Raw genomic sequence first — 22,006 nt, 5'->3', positions numbered from 1 at the left:
TTGCTCCAGAAGCGGTTTAGTAATGCTGGCCACATGACTTGGAAAGCTGTCTGTGGACAAACGCTGGCTCTGTCGGCCAGAAAGCGAGATGAGCGCCACAACCCTATAGTCACCTTTGACTGGACTTAACCATCTAGGGGTCTTTTACCTTTACCTTTATTACCTGCTAGTTGACTTTCTAAGGCACTGCAATCCTAAGCATACCTTCTGCCATGCTGAATCCAGGGGACTTTGAATTTAATATCGGTAGTTGGTTGGGAGCAGGCTGCTAGGAATCTTCTGGAATTTTGACATACTGTACTTGCTTTGCTTTTTCCTCCCCTCTTGTATAGGAGGCACTCCACAACCTGGGTGGGATCAACGCCTTAGCACAGGTAACCATCTCTGCCTTTCACTGTGTTTTGTTGCCCGTTAAGTTTGCCAAAGGTAAGGACGGAAGTTATTGCAAAACGGCTTTCCCTCTTGGAAGGTGAAACTATAAACACTAAACACATGTGATAAACACTAAACACACACATTTCCATTTCCACGGGACCATAAGGCAATGTTGGTTGCAGCTTGACTGAATTGCAGAAGTGACCGTCCTATATAATTTGATTAGACTCTGAATTGGCTGGCTTCCGTGAAAAGGGCGTATGCCTCGGTGAGAGATCAGAATTAATCTGCTCAGCGGGGCCATCTGGCTTGTCAAATTGGACTTCTTCTGGCCAGAATGAGAAAGTGCACACAACTAATGAAGTATTTCATTTTGAGTAGGGTCCGGTCAGCACAGTGGTGTTTGTGGGTTTCGCTAAATAAATGCCTTTTAAAAATGGACATCCCCCCCCCTCTCTCTTCTCACGTTAATAACAGTGCAATGTACATAAGAAACCTCAGGATACTATCTTTACCAGGACCAGTCAGAAATAGTGAGCAAGTTTTGAGTGAATGAGATCCCTGTGCCTTTTTATTTATGCATCATATCCCACATCCAGCCTGAAGAAGAGTTCTGCTGAATACGAAAGCTTGCTCACTACTTTCGTGACGTTTTGGTTGGTGCCATTGAAAGAAAGCATTACCTACGATTATTTTTGGACTTCTTCTAATGGAACACTACAGCTACTTGCAGTTTTAATGTACGTAGGCTGAGAGGAAGCTACTGATTATACCAGGAGTGGGATTAACTCCTCAGAATTGGGGCAGTGACTACTGCTGCTACCATGTGCTTATGCCTTGGCAAAGCCCCATGAAGTAGCTTGTAGCAGGAGCTTTTTCTTTATGGACCATAATAGGATGTGTAGCTTTGGGGGTGATGCTGGCTGCCATAGAAGAACTTGGGAGCCATCCCCAGCCTGCATGTTCATGGTGGTTTCCTTATATTGAGTCAGGCTATTGGCCCATATTAAATATTGTCCACGTCAGCAGTGGGGAACCTATGGCTCTGCAGGTGTTTTACACACACGCACGCACACACACACACACACACACACACAGGGCGGGGGGGGGGGGAGAGAGAGCCTTTCTGTAAATCACCAAGGCAGTTTACCACAGGTCAAAAATAATAAAAGCATTATTTTATGTGTTAATGCAAATGGAAGTCATTAAAATTGCAGCTGCGGTATGAGAGTTTGTTATTCTGACTGGTGAGTAATTGGAATTTATAAGTTTTTGGATTGCAGAGTTAAAGTAAATTATCAAATCACCAATTCTAGCCCAACAAAATAATATAATATAATTTGGCCTCTAAACACTTGGCAATAATATTAATTGCATTATAATTTGGTATTGTGATGAGGCTTTTATTGTAATTGAAAACTAATAACAATTATTATACACACACAAAAAGGAGAAAATAATAAAAGCAACGTCTGAAAAACTCCCACAAAGCACTGCTTAAAACAAACAAACAAACAAAAACAAATAGCAACTCAGTTTTTTTTTTTAAGTGTATAGACTAAATTAAAAAGAGGTGTCTTGACACGTTTTCTATATGCAGAGATGTTGCTGGACTGCAGCTTTTTGAGGACTATAGATACCCCACCCGTGGCCTACACTGAGAGCAGCAACTCTCCAATGCTTCACAGAAGTGTATTTTCCTAGCCGTACCTGAGAGTGTCAGGAATGAAACCTCGGACCTTTTCTATGTGGAGCGTGTGCCCAGCCACCAAGCTGCAGCCCTTTCCCAGTTAACAAACATATATCCAAGAAACCATAGCTGGAACCTACAGCTTCTTGCATGAAAAAGCCCTCTTGTAGTAACTTTGTTCTATTTCCAGAATAGTGTGTTTATTTTTTGTGATAACTGTCTGCAGTGAATTGTGGTACAAGTTTGCCATCTGCTGGTCTCATGGATGCACTTTGCTATTTAATTTAGATCCATGTAACTTTCCACTAACAATTTTACAATGTTGTTCCCCCCACCTACAGTATATGGAAACAGTAGCAAATGACTACCTTTGCTATGGAGAAGAGCATCATAATATAGACAAATTGGTCAACATGACATGTAAGTGCTAGTTATACATCAATTATATATCTCCTGTGGTTATATCTCTTCTCTTCTGATTATATTTCTTCTAGGTTGAAGTGGGGATGTGTATATGAAATAAATGCTTGTCAAAATGTTCTACAAATGTAGTGCTAAGCTGTTGCAGTCAAACAGGAAGTAACAACGAATAAGCAGATCTAAAAACTGGCTCTTGTTCTGATACGATTGCAATTCTTTATTTTCAAGGCATCACTTATTTTGCTGTGTAATTTTTTAATCATGTCGCAGAATCTATTAACTTTTGAAGGAAAGTTGCTTTGTAGAAGCTGTCCTCTTCCACCCCCTCTGCCTCCCCACCCCGTGATAAAACTTTTCTGGTTAATTCTCTTTGCAGATATTTTTCAAAAACTTTCGGCTGTTAAAGATCAAAGAGAATGGGTAACAGCCAGTGGAGCACATAAAGTAAGTGGACAACCACTTCTACGTCATCAGGGTTTCTAATGGCTGTTTTGTGTCCTTAAAATGGCACAAAATTCCTTCTGATTGTTGCTGTGCAATTTTAGATTGTCATCGTTCAAAGCAGTGAATCAGTTAAGTGGCTGGTTGACCAAGAGAGCGCCTTAACAAGATGCAGATTCAAATTATTGGCTCCTATCCATCCCTTTTCTGCCCCTAGACCCTGGCTCCTAAATCACCAGACAACCAACCTTGGCATTTACAAATGTAAACCCAAATCACGTTGACATTTTACTTTTGTTGGCACTCTGAGAAGACATCAGAACTTATTCCTGATAGACAGAGATAACAAGAAGCGGTTTTTTATTTACCGTATTTTTTGCTCTATAAGACTCACTTTTTCCCTCCTAAAAAGTAAGGGGAAATGTGTGTGTGTCTTACGGAGCGAATGCAGGCTGCGCAGCTATCCCAGAAGCCAGAACAGCAAGAAGAATTGCTGCTTTCACTTCGCAGCGATCGCTCTTGCTGTTCTGGCTTCTCAGATTCCGAATTATTATTTTTTCTTGTTTTCCTCCTCCAAAAACTAGGTGAGTCTTGTGGTCTGGTGCATCTTATAGAGCGAAAAATGCAGTATTTACGTAAAGGATTTTGGCCCTGCTCTTTGGCCAAAAAAGGCTCCTAGAGCCAGTTACGGAGAGCAGGCAGGGATGGGGCTGGCGCATGGCACACATCCTGGGGGTGTGGCGCCCAGCGCGGGTGGGGGAGCAACCATGATGGCACCCCACTGGGATCGCGCTGCCGGGGGCGGTGCGCTCCCCCCGCACGCCTCTTCCTCTGCCAGTGCCCAGAGCAGCTTTCAAATCAAGAGTCCCTCAGGCTTACAATCTAAAAAATGTGATAAGTAAACTGCATCTCCCCCCCCTTTTTCTTTAAAGTAGTGTTTGTTATTACGGCTAAACAAGCATTTTGCCTGTCTTATAATTGTCTAACAATTATTTTTGCAGACTCTGATCAACTTACTTGGAGCAAGAGAAAACAACGTCCTGCTAGGTGCATTGCTTGCCCTCACTAGCTTGGCAGAAAGGTAAGCTTCAGTCTAGTGTGCTTGGATTTGTCCCTTGCATTTGATTTTACCTCAGCTTTTTTTCTTTTTGGGTGGGGTGGGGTGGGGGGAATGAATCATTCAAGTTCAACAAGAGCAAAATATTGACAGTCAAGGTTTATTCCCCTTATCTTGCAAACGTTAAGTTATAGGTCAGATGTGGGGGACTTCTTTTTAAGCCTGAAGACCACATTGCATCATGGACAACTTTCTAGGGACTACGAATCAGTAGTGGGTGTGGGCCAAGTGGGGATGGCCCAGCAACTAGCAGTGGGTATGGCCAGACACCCGCTACTCAATATCCATGCAAGCAAAAGTGATTTATCACAGTTCAAGGACGTATTCCACTTTTATAAAATTGCTAGAACAGAAGGCAGAGCAAGACCTGTGAGGGGAATGATCTGGGAGCAGGGCCAGATTTAGGTTTGATGAGGCCCTAAGCTACTGAAGGTAGTGGGGCCCTTTATATGTCCAGCTGTCCTTTGTTAACAACAAATTGTCACTGTTTTTTGTGTTGAATATATGCTACAGTGGTACCTTGGGTTACATACACTTCAGGTTACGCTAACCCAGAAATAGTACCTCAGGTTAAGAACTTTGCTTCAGGGTGAGAACAGAAATCGTGCGGCGGCAGTGGGAGGCCCCATTAGCTAAAGTGGTGCTTCAGGTTAAGAACAGTTTCAGGTTAAAAACAGACCTCCAGAATGAATTAAGTACTTAACCTGAGGTACCACTGTATATGGTAATTTATGGACCTAATAGGTATCTGAAGCCATTTGCACATGTTGCCATGCAACCAGTCCATGCAGAATGTAGGCACCCTATATATAGAAACGAACAAACCAGTGATATTTTAGGGAGCAGGCTAGCATAGAAGCTACATCATAGAAGCCTATACAACACAAAACTCTGTTGCTGTATGTAGGTTTTATTTTATTTGTTTTTTATCTTATATTTTGGAATTGTACATCCAGTTTTTCCCCCCTTTAAGTTTTTTTGGGGCCCTCAAGAGAGTGGGGCCCTCAGCTATAGCTTGTTTATCTTATACATAAATCTGGCACTGTCTAGGTGTGTGTGCCCTGGGCATTGTCCTGAGGGCTGAACAGAGAGGTCTGGAGCAGGGGTAGGCAACCTGAGGCCTACGGGCCACAAGCGGCCCATGGGGGTCGTTTAACCGGCCCAGGAGCTGCCCCCAAACTGAGCTGCCCGCTCGGTGAGTCCCCGCACGCTGCGCTAAACCGGTGTGGTGCGGGAACTCACTTCTGTGGCACCGGAAATCGTGTCGGTGCATTTCAGATGACGAAAATCATGTCTGCACAGACGCAGATGCCGGAAATCACGTCTGCGCAGACGCCGGAAATTGCGTGTGCGTGCGCTCACATGCGCGTGCAATCCAGCCCACAGAGGGATCTCTGCTGGAGTGAACCAGCCCAGGCGAGGTAAACCTTGCCGACCCCTGGTCTGGAGGGACTGTATATGGACCCTGGGCCTGAGTTTCGCCTCCTCCTAATATTGGCTGTGTTTACACTTTTGCTTTCCGTTCCGTAAACTATGTATGCTGTTTCAGGTCACACATTTATTATTGTGTGATTCTTGATTTGTAGATCATGGGTGTAAAGGAGAGAATGCAAACCGTCTATAGAAGTTGGAGCTAGATTGCAATGGAATGCAAAATCTTTCCAGCAGCAGTAATTGGTTGTTACAATTACCTGGGGTTGGATGCTGATGTAATAAAAGGGGCGCCATTATCTCAATTCTCCGGAATGTGTATTGGATTTCTTTTACCCTTGGAGCACAATTCATGGTTGGAGGTGTTAACATTTTAAAACCTGAGCCCTAGGAGTGGCTGAGAGCCCACTTTTAACAATACCACCAGATGCACTGTGTTTGAATGGCAGGACCATGACTAGAGTAGCTAGACAAGAATTATATAAAATATTTCTTTTCCAAATGCCAACACTGCCATCTCGGGAAACAGGGTGAGACTTATTTTCTTTGGGCTGATTTTGAGGGTTGATTGCATGCAAATTCTTATTCTTATTACTATTATGTTTTTATGTTTATAACTGAGACTTGCATTCATTTAAATGATGGCAAGGTTCAAATTCTATACATAGGGTTAATTCTCATACCGCAGGAAATGTCCATTCATAGAAATGAATGATATGCTATCACACTGCAACTGAAAAAAATAACACGTTCATCATTTTCCATTTTAGTCCCGGATGCCGAGAGAAAATAAGCGAGCTCAATGTTGTGGAGAATTTGTTGGTGATATTGCATGAATATGACTTGCTTTCTAAAAGGTAGGATGCAGAATTAATTTCAGCCCTTCTTTTTCTGTTCAGGGTTTCCAGTCACTTAGCTTATGCTAACCATTCTCTTTCTCCAACCATATGCTTTCTACTTGTAAAGTAGAAAATATGAGATTTCCAAATATGGCATTTTTTTAAGGAAGACAGTTTTCTCAGTAGAGAGGGATAGTAATTCTGAAACTGAAGTAATGCAAAGGTTGATTGGAATTTGTGCTTACAAGGCCAGTGCATGCTTCTCCATGCTTAATGATCCCAGGCTTTTGCATTCTTTGGGTGAATTCCTATATCTCGCTCAAGCTCACTTGGTCGGCTTAGAAAGCTCATTCGTATTACAAATGCCTCCTGCCCCCCCCCAAATGAACAACTAATAAAGGGTCCCAGAAATAGCTTGAGAGAAAGATCAGTTGCATCTTGCATGTAAAAGCACCCTAAGATTTAATACACCATGGCCAGGTATGGCTAACCCTTTTCAAGGGCTGAATTATTTTGGACAAGGTAAATTTGGGCATTGCTAACCCAATCTCCCTGCTCTCACACACTACACATTATTTGTTTGTTTGTTTGTTTGTTTGATTGATTGATTGATTGAATTTATATACCGCCCTATATCCGGAGGTTTCAGGGCGGTTCACAGAAAAGATGACAATATATAGGATCAAAATAAAAACAATAACCCAATAACACCCCCCCCAAAAAGAGCCACATTTTAAAAGGGTATAGGATGTCCATCAGGTCAACCAAAGGCCTGGTTAAAAAGGAACATTTTTGCCTGGCGCCTAAAGGTGTATAATGAAGGTGCAACACCCATATCTGCCAGCATTTCTCCAGTGTACTGTAAATAGCGATGTCTCATTTCATCATCATCAGTAATGGTGATGATGATGATAATGATAATTATACCCTACCCAGCTGACTGGGTTGCCCCAGCCACTCTGACCAGCTTCCAACACATAAAAAACCCAAAGCATTAAAAAAACCCTTCCCTATACGGGGTTGCCTTCATGTCTTCCAAAGGTTCTATAGTTACTTATCTCCTTGGCTCAGGGGTCGCATAACTGCATACTCCCCAACATTTCACTGATAAAAATAGAGACATCCTACTCCATAATAATAATTTTATTACTTATACTCTGCCCATCTGACTGGGTTGCTGCAGCCACTTTGGGCGGATTCCAACATGTAGGAAAACATAATAAAACATTAAACATTTTTTTTAAAAAACTTCCCTTTACAGTCATACCTCGGGTTGAATATGCTTCAGGTTGAGTGTTTTCAGGTTACGCTCCACGGCGACCCGGAAGTAATGGAGCGCGTTACTTCCGGGTCTTGCCGCTCGCGCATGCGCTCAAAATTATGTCACATCACCTTAACCTGAGGTACCACTGTATTGTTTATAGCAACCTAGGGGGCACTTTTTGTAACTTTCTTGTGTCACAATGGATAATTGCAGGGCTATTCAATTATCTGGATAATTTAACAGGCAGACATGAGTTTTAACTGTTTGGATGATGATGATTTCTTGGTTTCCTTGCAGGCTGACAGCCGAGTTGCTCCGCCTTCTCTGTGTAGAATCTCATGTCAAAGAGCAAGTCAAATTGTATGAAGGTGTCCCCATCCTACTCAGTTTGCTCCACTCAGATCACTTAAAGCTTCTGTGGAGTGTAGTCTGGATTCTAGTCCAGGTTTGCGAAGATCCTGATACCAGTGTGGAAATTCGTATTTGGGGCGGTATCAAGCAACTCCTGCATATTTTACAAGGGTAGGTTTCTGAGGTCATCGGGAATGAGGCTGCCCATAGGCAATTTCTGAATTTTCAAAAAGAGAAAAAGAAAAAAGTGCTTTGTATTTCCACCTCGACTGCAGTTATATTTTTAAATATAACATTTATTGCCAGAGCGGGACTGTCTGCTCAAATGTATATGGAAATTGATAGCCACCAAGGCAAGGCTTTGATTTCTAGTAATATGGCTCTATTGGAAGAATTCTCTGAGTGCAAAGTCATAAGAATGTGAGATGTGACTTTCAAAATGTGTAGCGGTTGCTGGATAAACAATGGATTGGCGGCGGCGGCTTTTTTGAAGCACGGTGCTGAAATCCACCATGGGTGAACTCACTGCAGAACTTACACTGAAGTAAACCTGCAACGATTCCCTTCCGATATGTTGAACATGTGAATAGAGATCCTCTAACCACATCTTCCTTGTAAACTTGGAGCTTAGCTTTTTGAGAATTGCAAGTTCATGTTTTTATCTTTCTTTTGCTTTAATAATAATAATAAAGAGGAGGAAATATTTGAAAAGCATTTAGGTCCTGCTTGCAGATGTCAGGATGCTGAACTATGTGGGTTTTTTGCCTAATCCAGCAGGACTCTTCTTATGTTCTTGAAGGTTCTTTTTTATTTAAAAAAACACTCTCTATAATATAGAAACCTTAGGAGCCAGCTCCTAGGGGCTGAGGTCCCGTCGCTCCCCCCAATAAAATATTTGAGCCCCCCCATAGTTGATGGGCATTGCCATTCAAATGGTATGTGTGCACTGTGTCATGTGATCAATTAGGCAGGAGACCTGCCCCCCCAATAGTTTATTCAAGTTAGCACCCCTGTTAACAACCAATAATTATTCATATATTGCTTCCAGTGCTATCTAATGGCCTAAAAATACCTGGCCAAAAGCTTTATTTATCCCATTTCTATAACACACTTGAGCTGTTATTCCTAGCTTATGAGTTTCAGCATGCTGCTCAAGGATATATAGAGCATCGATGTTCTTAATTCAAAAGTAAATAAATTCTTATTATCAGCTGGTTGATAGATATAGCTAAAGGCTTCACTGCATTGTGTTTTTTTGCTTTCCCAGGGAGCGAAATCTATTTTCAGATCGTTCTTCCATCGGGAGTTTATCCAGTGCGAACGCAGCAGGGAGAATCCAGCAGCTTCGCTTCTCGGAAGATTTAAGCCCTCATGAGATACAAGAAAATACTTTTTCCCTTCAAGCAGGTGCATACATTATGAATTGCCCAGAGATGATTTGCACTCAATGCAATAACCGATGCCTGAGCAAAAAGCTTTGCAGAGATCGAACTATTAGCCCACAGTAGGTTTTCTGTTGAGGGCTCCATGCCCTCACCATTTGCGGTTTGTGGGAGGAGGGATATTATAGGAGGAAAAAGAATATTAAAGCTCTCAGGTCTTGTTGCCTTCTATAGCACAATGGGGCAAGGTTTCAGGAAGGTGGGAGGAAAAAGGAAAAACCCCATAGAGTATGACAGGAAGTTTTAAAATTCTCTCCCCAGGATTCCATAACTGGTTAGGGCAGGCATAGGCAAACTCCGGCCCTCCAGATGTTTGGGACTACAATTCCCTAACCCTGACCACTGGGCCTGTTAGCTAGGGATGATGGGAATTGTAGTCCCAAACCTCTGGAGGGCCGGAGTTTGGCTATGCCTGGGTTAGGGGCTCAAAGCAGGTGGATTTTACCTACCCCCACAGCTTCCCCCCACTTTCAACAGACTTTTGGCTACCCTCGACTTACAATGGCTCCTGGAGACTGCTAGCCTGCTCAGTTTTGCTCAGGACATTTTGGCTCAGCACCCCACCCATACGTTTTATTTCACAAACTAATATTTTCTGTATCCCTGTGCAGCCACTCAAGTTTGCAGAAGCCACTGCTTCATCTGCGGACAGTCCTGTTTCACTGCCCGTCTGATACACATGCGGCTGTTAGGTTTGGTACTTGAAGGAATAATAATACTTAAAGTTAAGGAAAGAACACGTTGAAGAACAATACCATCAGGTTGGGAGCTGGTCTCAGTGACCGTAGCATGGACTCCCAGGGGCACTGTGAGCTCAGTTCTGTTACTCATGATGAGCTAAACACCTTGTGAGATCTCAGCTGCTTTCTTATGCACAACACTGCCCAGATCCGTGACCCACCCCCCTTAAACTGAATTCAAAAGTACACATTTTTACAGTTTCTTCAGCTGTAATAGGCGAAGGGAGAAATTCCCATGCTTCTGATTGATTTTCAAGTTCGCCTAGTACTCAGTAGGTTTATTGAGAGTAAACTATAATTTGTTCTTTTTTTTAGGTTTTTATTTTATTTCTTTTTTCTTTTGGCAAAGTAATAATCATGAATAAAAATGTGCACCCCACTGCCGAGACCATTCTATTGTAACTATCCAACTTCCCAAAATTTCAACACCTCTTGCGATGGTTTTGACCTCTTTCCATTTTAACAGTACAGATTCTACAAACACCCTCCATATTGCCTCAAAATCATTTATCCTGCACGTCTTACCTTAATGGCCCATGTTAATTTATCATTAATAGCTATATCCCACACCTCTTTATACCATTATTCCATTTTATATTCTGCTTGCCCCTTCCACTTCCTAGCTATCACAATTTGTGCAGCTGTCAATAAATTTGTGAAATTTGTTCTTTCATGGGATCCATTTCAGACATCGCACAGAGGTAAATCTGGGATTGTAACTAAAGGTGCCCTCAGTGGAGAGCTGCTCTCCAGTCATACCCCTTAATAAGCATGTTTGTGCCAAGTGGAAGTTTGCAACTTTGCATTTGTTGCCTGCAAGCTTTTTCTTTAAAAGGAAAAACCTTACTCCTGAATGTAAGGCACAAGTGTTCCTGTGCTGTGATTTACATTTCCACTTAAAAGCTGAAAAAGCAAACTTGCTTCTTTCTGCGAACAGCGAGTTGCATTCCGTGTAGCACAAATGAGATTGTTCTTGGGAAAAGGAGGATTGTTCTGCGCCGACAGAATGGCCTCTCCTCTCCTTCTCCCACTACAAACTGTTCTGGGGATTCTCTCAACCCTTTGGAGCAGATCTGGGGAGGGTGCAGTGGGGGGCAAGCTGCATTGTACTAGTAGGAATTGTTACCTGGCTTCTACTGGCATGAATTCATTGAATACAGCCTAATAGATATACCATACTTTTCTGTGTATAAGATGCCCCCATGTATAAGATGCCCCTTCTATTTTGGGACTCCAAATAGAGAAAATGGGGGGGGAGATTGCCCAGACTTGTTGAGCTTTTATTGGGGAGGGGGGTTGACGAAAATCGCTCACCATCAGGAACACAACAGCCAATCACACGCACATTGGCGAAGACACCAATTGTCTGCACTCTTGCCGAAAGCAAGCGCCAATCGCCCGTCCTATTGCCGCAGCAGCCAATAGCCAGCAGACCTTGCAGCACCCACCAATCACCTGCAAAAACACCACGGACAGTATCCTGCTCGCGGCAGCCACCAATCGCCCTTCCCACCTCTCCACTACCTGTGTGTAAGATGACCTCAACTTTTTAGGACAATATTTTAAGAAAATAACCTAGTCTTATACACGGAAAAATACGGTATGTAGTAGAAGCCTCATTATAGATCGTACTTCACAAGAACCATATAAGATAAACAATTGTGGCAATTTTTTTTAGCTTGTTGTGCTGCAATTACTGAATTGGTCCTGAATGATACCAACGCTCACCAAGTCGTTCAAGTAAGAGGTTTTTGATTGCCTAACATACTTATTAATCTCTACTTACTATTTTTTATTGTGTTCTAATTTGGTTGTGGATGCAAAATAGTTGTTTGCAGATGTCTTGGTTGATACTGGTTCTTCGATATTGTGTGTGTCTCATGCACAGATGAGAAATGTTTGGAATTTGAAAAAAAAAGTAAGGAAGAAGGTTTTGATTTAACTTTCAAAGAAGGGATGCTACCATGCTTTGTAGGAAATTTGAGAAGAGAGCAGAGAGTCGAAAAGAAACCAGGGGGGTTAATTGGAAGAAGGCAGGGTTTGCTATGATAAGAGCCAAGCTGAGAATGGAATAAGGTTGAAAAAATAAGACTTAAAAAATATAGTTAGGATAAGTTTGATGTTACCAGCACCAAACAGGCAGGGCTGAAGAGTATTTTGTGGATGAGTAATAGCAGGAAAAGGAAATCCAGGAGGCAGAATTTGTGAACTGAAAACGGGGGAGGTCAGTTACACTCAATCCCAGTAAGACGGACAAATGCTTTGAAGAATAAGCTCCCATCTGTCTTTCTCAGAGGCCTGTAACATGCAAGTGTGGTGTAGTGGTTAGAGTGTCAGACTAGGACCTGGGAGACCAGGGTTCAAATCCCTACTTGGCCATGAAGTTGACTGGGTGACTCTCAGCCAGTCACAGTCTCTCAGCCTGACCTACCTCACTGGGTTGCGTAAGATAGAGAGTGGGGAGAACCATAGGCGCTCCTTGAAGCAAAGGCGAGATATAAATGTACAAATCAGTGGGTTTCCCCCCCAGGGGGTACTCAAGGGCACACAGTACTGGCACCTCTCTTTTTTGTTGTTAAAAAGTATGGCACTTACTATAACAACTTTATGGTGAGTACCGGCACCTGTTTTTTCTAGAAGAAAAAGCACCGGTACAAATAAATCAATACCATAAAGCAGTGGTTCCCCATTGGTGGTCCGCGGACCCCAGGGGGTCCACATAACCCACATAATGGTGTCTGTGGCACCATTCACATAACAAGAACTACCACACAGATATCGAAATTTTCAAAGGTAGGGAGTTCATGACTTGGCCTTTGAAAAGTCCGCAGTATGTAGCTAATTGGGAACCACTGCTATAATGTCTTCCTCGACTGAGGACCTGCAGACTTGACTTCTACTAAGTAGTTTGAGAGGTTCCTTCACAAGAACTTAACATTTGCCGTTAATTCCACAATGTGTAAGTTATGGTTTAACATTTGACTGTTCTTTGAATGTATATTCTTCAATGTGTGCTTTCTCAGGAAAATGGCGTCTACACAATAGCAAAGCTGATTTTACCTAATAAACAAAGGAATGTAGTGAAAGCCAATTTATTACAGGTAATCTTTTTTTCCTTTATTTCCAACTTTCTATGCAAACCTCTGAGCACTTAAAGCGAGACATGGTGGTTGATTGTGTATTTCTTTAAGGTAACTTCCGTATTGAGCAACTATCTTACTTTTAAAAGACATCTGAAGGCAGCCCTGTTTAGGGAAGTTTTAAATGTTTAATGCTGTATTGTGTTTTTAATATTCAGCTGGGAGCCGCCGAGAGTGGCTGGGAAAACCCAGCCAGATGGGCGGGGTATAAATAAATAAATATATTATTATTATTATTATTATTATTATTATTATTATTATTATTATTAAATGCAATTAGATACTCCTGCATAACAAAATACAACATACAGTATACATCGTGCTTTAAAAACTCCATATGACACGCACACATATATATGCTCTGATACAGAATAACATAAGACACTGTACATCAGAATTTTTCTACCTTTTTTCCTGTAAAACTCCCTACCAAGGTGTAACCAAATTCTGCCGTGGGAATGCATTTTGGACAGATTTGCTTGCCATGACGCTCCATGTTGGGCACAAAGATTCCTACATTGCAGGGGAATGACCCTCATGGTCCCTTCCAACTCTGCAATTCTATGATTCCATGTACAACCATTAAGACTTCTAAAACTGTTTGGCATTTTGAGGAGCAAACTGGTCAGACGAAAGTGGGGGTGGTGGGGGAGAACCATGGGGCTGTGCCGTGGGGAGGTAGGTGGAGTGCATGATCTATGGAAAGCAGGGTGGCAGGGGCTGGCTGGACACAGAGGAATGGTGGGAGGCACAAGTTGGGAAGCCAGCAAGGGAAGAAGGCTCAGATCCCAGGGAGTTGTGGGGGGAGAAGGATGAGTAGTCAGAGGGTGAAGACTGGGAGGAGGAGGTGTCAGAAGCTGAAAAGGTAACAGGGCTTAGTGGCAGAGAACCACCCAGAATTAGAGGCCGAAGCAGAGGCTGGAGAGGAGCAGGGCAAAGAGACAGGCTGCTGAAGAAACTAGGATGTCTCCCCCTCCTCCTTCAGCAAGCTCCCCTTCCCCTCTCTCCCGGGACCAGAAGAGTTAGACAGATCTAAAAGAGAACAAGAAGAACCTACGTTTAAAGAAGATTGGAAAATGTTTACTGAGTATATGGAGGGAAATTGTGTACACTTGAAAACGTTGGCAGCATTAAGATAAATTCAACAGTGTAAATAGGTTTTGATGGAAGCAATACGGTGGTACCTTGGTTGTCGAACGCCTTAGTTGTCGAACAAATGGGCTCCCGAATGTGGCAAACCCGGAAGTAAGTGTTCCGGTTTGCGAATGTTTTTGGGAAGCCGAACGTCCGACGGGGCTTCTGCGTCTTCTGATTGGATGCAGGAAGCTCCTGCAGCCAATTGGAAGCCGCACCTTGGTTTTCGAACCGTTCCAGGAGTTGAACGGTTTAAATTCGAGAGCCAAGGTACCACTGTGAGGGAATACTGAATTATTTAGGTTATATAAAATATGCAGGGATTTATGCTATGTAAAATGAATCATGGAGAGAGAGGAAGGGAAGTCATTGATATTTTAAGCTTGTTTAAATGAATATTCTAAATTGTAAAAGATATATATTATATATATATGAGAGAGAGGGGTATGAAGAAGAAGGAGCAGAAACTGTTGGCGGAGTCTCCAGTTGCTTGCGAAGGACCCAGGGAAGAAGGAGATTTAGGTAGCCTTGGGAAGACAGGGACCTTCACTCCCCACAACTGCCTCATAGGGGCAAGACCTACTGAGAAGAGTTACCATTCTCATTAGGCCTGGCTCCCCTGAGCAGGCCTTGCTTCTTCTAATTAAGAGTTAACTTCATTTACTCTGTGTGATTTGTTTGCTGGCTGGCTCCTTGACACGGCGAGAGGCAAGGAGCTATTTATGACATTGAAGCCCCTTCTGCTTCTCCACATGCTAGATTCTGCAACTGGGCGTGACAGCATGCATATATGGTCCCAGTCGTTTTGAAAAATGCATTACCATGTAATGCAGAAAACAAATGAAATATATGAACATGTATGAGGCATCACAGTAGTCTCAAATTCTGCGCTTTACTTTATTAAGTGAGGCACCTAAATAATTTGTCACTGAGGCAAGGTCCTGAATCTATGTACCCAGTAAGCTGGTTTGATTATTCTGACATTTTTACGGGATTAGCCATTTTTGTACTGCTTGCTTTAAACATGGATTTAAAATGCCAATAGAGGTCTGGGAGTGCCAACAAATTCATATTTTTAGCAGAGCAGCAACAGTTCTTACTGTTGATATACTAAATTGAAATGAAGATGGATGTCTTTTTAATTTCCAGCATAATTTTTTTTCTGCTTCTGTTACTTCAGAAAGATACCAGGCTTTTAGGCCCCATTCTTTGGCTACAAGGAGTTGCTGATTTAGTAGTCTACAGGCATGGACTTCTCAGGCAAAAGCAGCTAAATGTGGTCAGTAATGCTTCTGCATAGAATTACCTTAATGTATTCATTTCCCTCTCTCCAGTGCTATGCCTTCAGAGCCCTGCGATTCCTTTTCAGTATGGAAAGGAACAGACATCTCTTCAAAAGGTATGCAAATTTAATATTAGAAGAGATTACGCTCTCAAAATGTTCACTTGAGTTACAACAAAAAGCCTGCAGGTTAATGCTTAGCATTAGGCTTAAGTCTTAGTTAGATTTACTGTTTTGTAGCTGGGGGAACTGAAAATGAGATGGATGACATTGTTGTCCATAGATGTCTCTGCAAAGAAAATGTAACTGTGTTTTAGGTCCAGTTCAAAAGCTCAGATGCCACACGGAGATCTCTAGAAACATTTCTGGCACCTCTGCGTCGGGGGCAGTAACATTTCATTGATCTGCTCATTTATATTTTTTAAAGGATTTGTATTTCAGACATTGCCAAATGTCACTGAAGCTGTTAGAAACTGATTTACAGTAGAATAAGTACAGCAAGAGGGACTTTGAAGTATGTCTGGGAACTGTAAATGTGAGGTGTTGAATGCATTCACTCTGAGGACCACAGTAATATCATCATTAAAAGAGAGGAGTTAAGAATGCACTGGAATTAAATGGCACATCCTGGGCTGTAGCTGACAGAGGATGATGGCTGAACCTAAAGATTGACTAGGGTGGACAAGAAGCCTGGAGAGATTATTAACCAGAGCATTAATAGGCTAACAAATAGAAGGCTGGAAAGTCTCTCTCTGTTCTTCCCATGGCAGATATGCACATAGGGACAGATATGCCCATTTTTCTAAACTATTGATTATATACTGCTTAGACTTCATGGTACAGTTTCACGATTAAGCCCCTTTGTGGGAAGAAACACCGATTGTACCGGAACAGCGTCTGGGTTTTGACTCACAAGTTGATGTTGCTTCTACCAAATACATGAGTGACTCTGAAGAAAATGACTACTGTAATTTATTTGCTTGCCTGTTTATGCTCCTTATCACGGAGCAGTTGCCCTTGGTGATATATTTTTGTCTGACAAGAAGATAACATGCCTGTTGTTCTGGGACCTGATCAAGGAAATTCCTATTTATTTTTGGAGTGAAGTGTACCTCCAATTTCAATTGAGGAGAAAAACAGCTCAGTCATCAGTCTGGAAACATTGCAGTCGAATAATGCATTAAAAATTGTGCGCTCTTTCTCTCTTTCTCTTTCTTACATTTCTTACATTTAATATTGGCTCAAGATAGAGAACCTTCATGTGATCAGATGTTGAGCAGATATTTCAGACGTTTGGGGTTCAGCATGGACTTTTAGCACATAGAAGTATTTCCATCAGCCTTCTGCATCAGTGTCATAACATGATTCATATAACTTTTTTTGAAGCATAAATGGAATTAGGGATAGCAGCTTTCCTGTTTAAAAACATGCATTTTCTTTCCCATCATTTTCAGTGTTTCTAAAACTAAATGCAAGGCCATCTTTCTAGTGAGGTCAAATTAATTAGCAGAATGTCATGCTCATTGACTGTATTTCTACTCTGAATAAACAACCCTTGAAAAGACTCTTGTGGGGTTCAAAGGCTGGCTGTTCTGAAGCTACTGTCTGAGCCAATAAAGTAGACAGTCTGTTCTGTTTCTTGTGTTAATGACCTGGCTACAACTCCTTAATATAAAATTTATACTGGCAGAATATAACTGTACTATATAAGAGCTACAGGATTTTTTAAATGTTAAATGGTATTTGGTTTGAAGATAGGGGATCTGACCAGTCCAGGCGTGTTCAACCGGTCACTCCTTCAGCTGTTGCTGTTGGGGCTACAGCTCCCATCTTCCATTGCCACTGGCCATGCTGACTGGGCCTGGTGGGAGTCAGAAACCAAGAACATTTGGAGAGTCATATGTCAACCACCCTTTCTTTATCTCATTAAAATCCCTGTCGTCCTTATTAACACAATTTTGTCCCTAGAAAACCAGTCAAGCAATAACAATTATTATTCAGCGAAGTGAAATTAGACATCTCCCCTGCAATGTAATTGGGTGTGAACTTTATGCAGCATTCTATAAATAAGTAGTTTTTCATTTTGTAGGCTCTTCCCTACACACTTGTTTGAGAGCTTCATTGACATTGGGCATTATGTTCGGGAGATAAGTGCTTATGAAGAGCTGGTATCGAAGCTAAATGCATTACTGGTAAGTAGTAAATGTTTGCTTACTTCCTTAGTCACACTAACACACTGCTAAAAAAATTAAGCTTACCCTATCTTAAAAATATTGTTAATGAACAGATCTTGCAAAAAATAAAAAATAAAGTTTCATAAACACATGGGCTTAGGCATCTCTCCAATTGAAGCGGGTGGCAGGCTGTGGGATAAAGGTGGCTAACCTCCAATACAGCGACAGAATCTGCCCCGACCCCAATATTCCTGATCCTCTAGGACCCCACCAAATTTAGTGAAAGCAAAAATATTAGGGTGGGCAGAGCCCAGTAGCCTGATCATCATTTCGACCATTTGATGAGTAGAGATGGGGTGATAACCCTCAACAGTGGCGTAACGTTGTTTGCTGGTGCCCAGGGCAAGCGCATGTGTGCACACCGGATGGGAGGGGGGTGCTAGCCTAGCCTTTGCTGCTGTAGTAACCCCATCCTCACCGGAGCAAAGTGGGGCCATACTGAGCCACTTGCCCACCTTGCAGAAGGGAGCCCGGCTGGCCAATGTCACCCTTGGTGGGTGGAGAGGAGCACCAGGCTGGCCACACTGTGGGTACCTGGTTTGTGTCCCCTCAAAAATTGTGCGCCTGGGGCCACACACACCCTTGTGCTCCCCACGATATGCCCCTGGCCTTCCATCCTCAGCTGATTTGCATGGGAGGAGTGCTTTGTGCCTATTTGTGTGCCTGCCATTGTGCGTGTTGTGTGTCAGCTGCACATTTGAGACTGTGGTGTCCACATCTGCTTTTGGCCTCACCCAACCACTACGATGTGTTGCCTGGAGGGGTGGATATAAACCTTTGGCAAAAAAGGCTTGGTCACTCCTGCCCTAGGACAAACGACAAACTGCATAGCCAGTTTTCATCCATGTTCTCTTGCTGTCGGAGCCTGACACATCGGCACAATAACCACAAAAGGGTTCTTGGTTTCTGCGAAAGAATCAGATGACCAATGAGGGAGAAGGTGATCTCTAAAGCATCTAAAGCCCATGTTGTTAGCCCAAACCAATGTCCTATTGGCAAAAGATTGCATAAATCAAAACAAGTCTTTTAACTCATTTCATGTCTAGGAGGATGAAGTGAAGCAAATTGCGGAAAACATTGAAGACATTAATCAAAACAAAGCACCTACGAAATACATTGGCAATTATGCAATATTGGACCATCTTGGCAGTGGAGCCTTTGGAAGTGTTTACAAGGTAAATAGGCTTTGGGATATGTATCAAATCTTGCCATGCATTTATATACTTTTACTCGACCCTTGCCTGTGATGTTATTGTAAATTTGTTCCACTCTTTCCCCAACTGTAAAGGTGGACCATATGCTAGTTTACACAGAGCCTTGGTCTGCTGGCCCCACTGTTTCTCTGGCCCAGGCTGTCCCATGATCTCCTTCCAGTTTATTCAAATGCAAAATGGTGCTTAGAAGGGCTATCTTTCAGCACTTGCCCCCCTCCTCAAATCTTCAATGTGTGTCTAGCGATACCGGTGCTATTATATGGGATTCCTGTAAAGATTACTGACATAATATAGGTCAAGTACAGTGGTACCTCGCAAGACGAAATTAACCCTCCTCCCACCGCAAGTCTTCAGGACAGCCATCCGAAGGCTGGCGCGGGGAGAAGGTCTCTCCGCCCCACCGCCAGCCTTCGGAGGAGCCTTCCGAAGCCTGGCGGCGGGAGGAGGTCTCTCCGCCCCACCGCCAGCCTTCGGAGCAGCCTTCCGAAGGCTGGCGGCAGGAGGAGGTCTCTCTGCCCCACCGCCAGCCTTCGGAGGAGCCTTCCGAAGCCTGGCGGCGGGAGGAGGTCTCTCCGCCCCACCGCCAGCCTTCGGAGCAGCCATCCGAAGGCTGGCGGTGGGAGGAGGTCTCTCCGCCCCACCGCCAGCCTTCGGAGGAGGTCCGAGGACAGTGGGGAAGACGCGCTGCGCTTCCCCGCTGTCCCGGAGATTTCCCTATGGGCTTTCGTCTTGCGAAGGAAGCCCATAGGGAAATTCGTTTTGCGAAGCACCTCCAAAACGGAAAACCCTTTCGTCTAGCGGGTTTTCCGTCTTGCGAGGCGTTCATCTTGCGGGGCACCACTGTACTTTAAATAACTTGCAATGCATTATATGAATGCAAAATAGTATTTGTTCTACCATGATGTATGCATCTGAGTAGGCCTTAGATCCCCAATTTCTGCATAGATCTGTTACTATTTTCTTTCATATACTCACATGTCACGTTTTGATTGCCCTATGGAGGCTTCAGTGAATTTCAAGCTGGTTATTAGATGTTTTTTAAAAAAGGACGTTTCTTAAAATAGACACAGTACAGTTAGTTTTGATGAACAAATAGTGCTTGTTTTAATCTTGTTCCTTATCTGTTGTTCTTAACCCCCACATAGGTTAGGAAACGCAGTGGTCAGAACCTTCTAGCGATGAAAGAAATTAATCTACATAATCCAGCATTTGGAAAGGACAAAAAGGACAGAGACAGCAGTGTGAAGAACATTGTCTCTGAATTAACTATAATAAAAGAGCAGGTGAGTCAAAACATACCAGGAATAAGTTTCATCAAAATTAGTGGAGTTCTCTTCCAAACAGTGGTATGGTTTTTGGAAGCCAACTGGAAAGTAACTTGCTTGCACTGATGATGCTTTGTTTTGTTTTTAAGTACCTTCACACCTGTAATAACATTGCTTTTAAGTATCATACTGAATACGTTGCTGTGATATGTGCTATTTGTACTTGTGTTAAATACAAAAATAAGACAGCATCAGTGGCAACCATTTCTGTGAAGGTTTTCTACACCAGTTGAACTGAATGAGCTTTTGTAGTTGGTTAGCTAATCCAGAGGAAGCTGGAAGAAGTGGGATTTATATGTGCAGTCGCCGTCTTAAATTGATTTTTAATGGTTTTTAAGCATGTCTGACTTTCCGCTCTACCAGTTTGTTATTGAGGTTACTTCCTCATTCATTTCTATGGAGGTCGCAGTCCTCATGCATGGCAAAGATGTCCACATGGAGGAGATAACCTTTCCGTTGAAGGAAATGGGGAAACCCATTCTCACGTAAACATTAGAGAGCGATGCATCTGCATCAGGATGAATGCACGTTAAGATCCAACGGAGAAAATGTACTCAGGCAATTCAAATGCTCAGTGAAAGCATATTCAAGACCAAGCATTTCCTGACCCCAGTTGCCAGCCCAGCAACTGTAATTTTACACTGTGACTTGAAGAGTTAAAAAAAAAAATCAAATCTCAACAAGAAAATGCACTGACAGCAATTTGGTTTTTTGGGGTTAGAACACCTTGTGAAGTTTGAAATTCAATCAGAACTAGCTTGCAAGTAACATGACTTTTATTTCAATGCATATTTTGAAATAGAATTGCTATTTCAACGTATTTTCCAGTTGAAACGTTTTACTTGTTTGTTCTTTGGACTGTGTGTAAAGAGTTGTAGCCTAATGGAACCATGAAAGCGAAAAGTTGCTCTATTACCTACGCAGTATATATATATATTTTTAAAAAAACATGTCATGCTACAACACTTGGCAGTCGCCAAGTAATGACAGGGTGCCAATAGCGCTTTGTTTTTCAGGTTCCTATTTTCCCTGCTTTAGGGAACAGAAATATTTTCCAGTTACATTTGCTTTCCCCCACGTAACCTCTAGCTGTAATGAGCAGGGGGCAAATTTCAGCAGGAAAACAGGATATGGGAGACTGTTACAAATTATTCTGCACCTGAATTGTGGACCTGGTTGGAATAGCTGCTCCCCGCAGCTGCTTTTGCTTTGTAAAGAAAGAGCACAGAATCCCAACACACTATTAAAGTAATGGGATGTGGGTGGTGCTGTGGTCTAAACCACTGAGCCTCTTGGGCTTGCTGATCAGAAGGTTGGCGGTTTGAATCCCAGCAACGGGGTGAGCTCCTGTTGCTCTGTCCCAGCTCCTGCCAACCTAGCAGTTCGAAAGCATGCCAGTGAAAGTAGATAAATAGGTACCGCTGTGGCGGGAAGATAAACAGCGTTTCTGTGCGCTCTGGTTTCCGTCATGGTGTCCCGTTGCGCCAGAAGTGGTTTAGTCATGCTGGCCACATGACCCAGAAAGCTGTCTGGGGACAAATGCTGACTCCCTCAGCCTGAAAGCAAG

At 42.8% G+C, this 22,006-nt stretch overlaps 1 protein-coding gene across 5 annotated transcripts in view; it reads left to right on the top strand.

Annotated features, from left to right (window-relative positions):
• The window catches only part of NEK10 (NIMA related kinase 10), a 110,244-nt gene that overhangs the window by 18,738 nt on the left and 69,500 nt on the right, over window positions 1–22,006 (top strand). For all 5 annotated transcript variants that reach the window (XM_053410571.1, XM_053410572.1, XM_053410569.1 and 2 more), the window contains exons 7-19: window positions 333–374; window positions 2,407–2,485; window positions 2,862–2,929; window positions 3,928–4,007; window positions 6,245–6,331; window positions 7,875–8,099; window positions 9,196–9,335; window positions 11,789–11,850; window positions 13,134–13,211; window positions 15,719–15,783; window positions 17,756–17,858; window positions 18,947–19,075; window positions 20,260–20,397. In XM_053410571.1, the coding sequence (XP_053266546.1) occupies window positions 333–374; window positions 2,407–2,485; window positions 2,862–2,929; window positions 3,928–4,007; window positions 6,245–6,331; window positions 7,875–8,099; window positions 9,196–9,335; window positions 11,789–11,850; window positions 13,134–13,211; window positions 15,719–15,783; window positions 17,756–17,858; window positions 18,947–19,075; window positions 20,260–20,397 (1,296 nt within the window). The remainder of the gene's footprint in view (window positions 1–332; window positions 375–2,406; window positions 2,486–2,861; window positions 2,930–3,927; window positions 4,008–6,244; window positions 6,332–7,874; window positions 8,100–9,195; window positions 9,336–11,788; window positions 11,851–13,133; window positions 13,212–15,718; window positions 15,784–17,755; window positions 17,859–18,946; window positions 19,076–20,259; window positions 20,398–22,006) is intronic.

Source organism: Podarcis raffonei, chromosome 12 (genome assembly GCF_027172205.1).
Source record: "Podarcis raffonei isolate rPodRaf1 chromosome 12, rPodRaf1.pri, whole genome shotgun sequence".
Classification (NCBI taxonomy): domain Eukaryota; kingdom Metazoa; phylum Chordata; class Lepidosauria; order Squamata; family Lacertidae; genus Podarcis; species Podarcis raffonei.
Note: the sequence above shows the minus strand (reverse complement) of the source record. Positions and strands in the feature narration are given on the sequence as shown.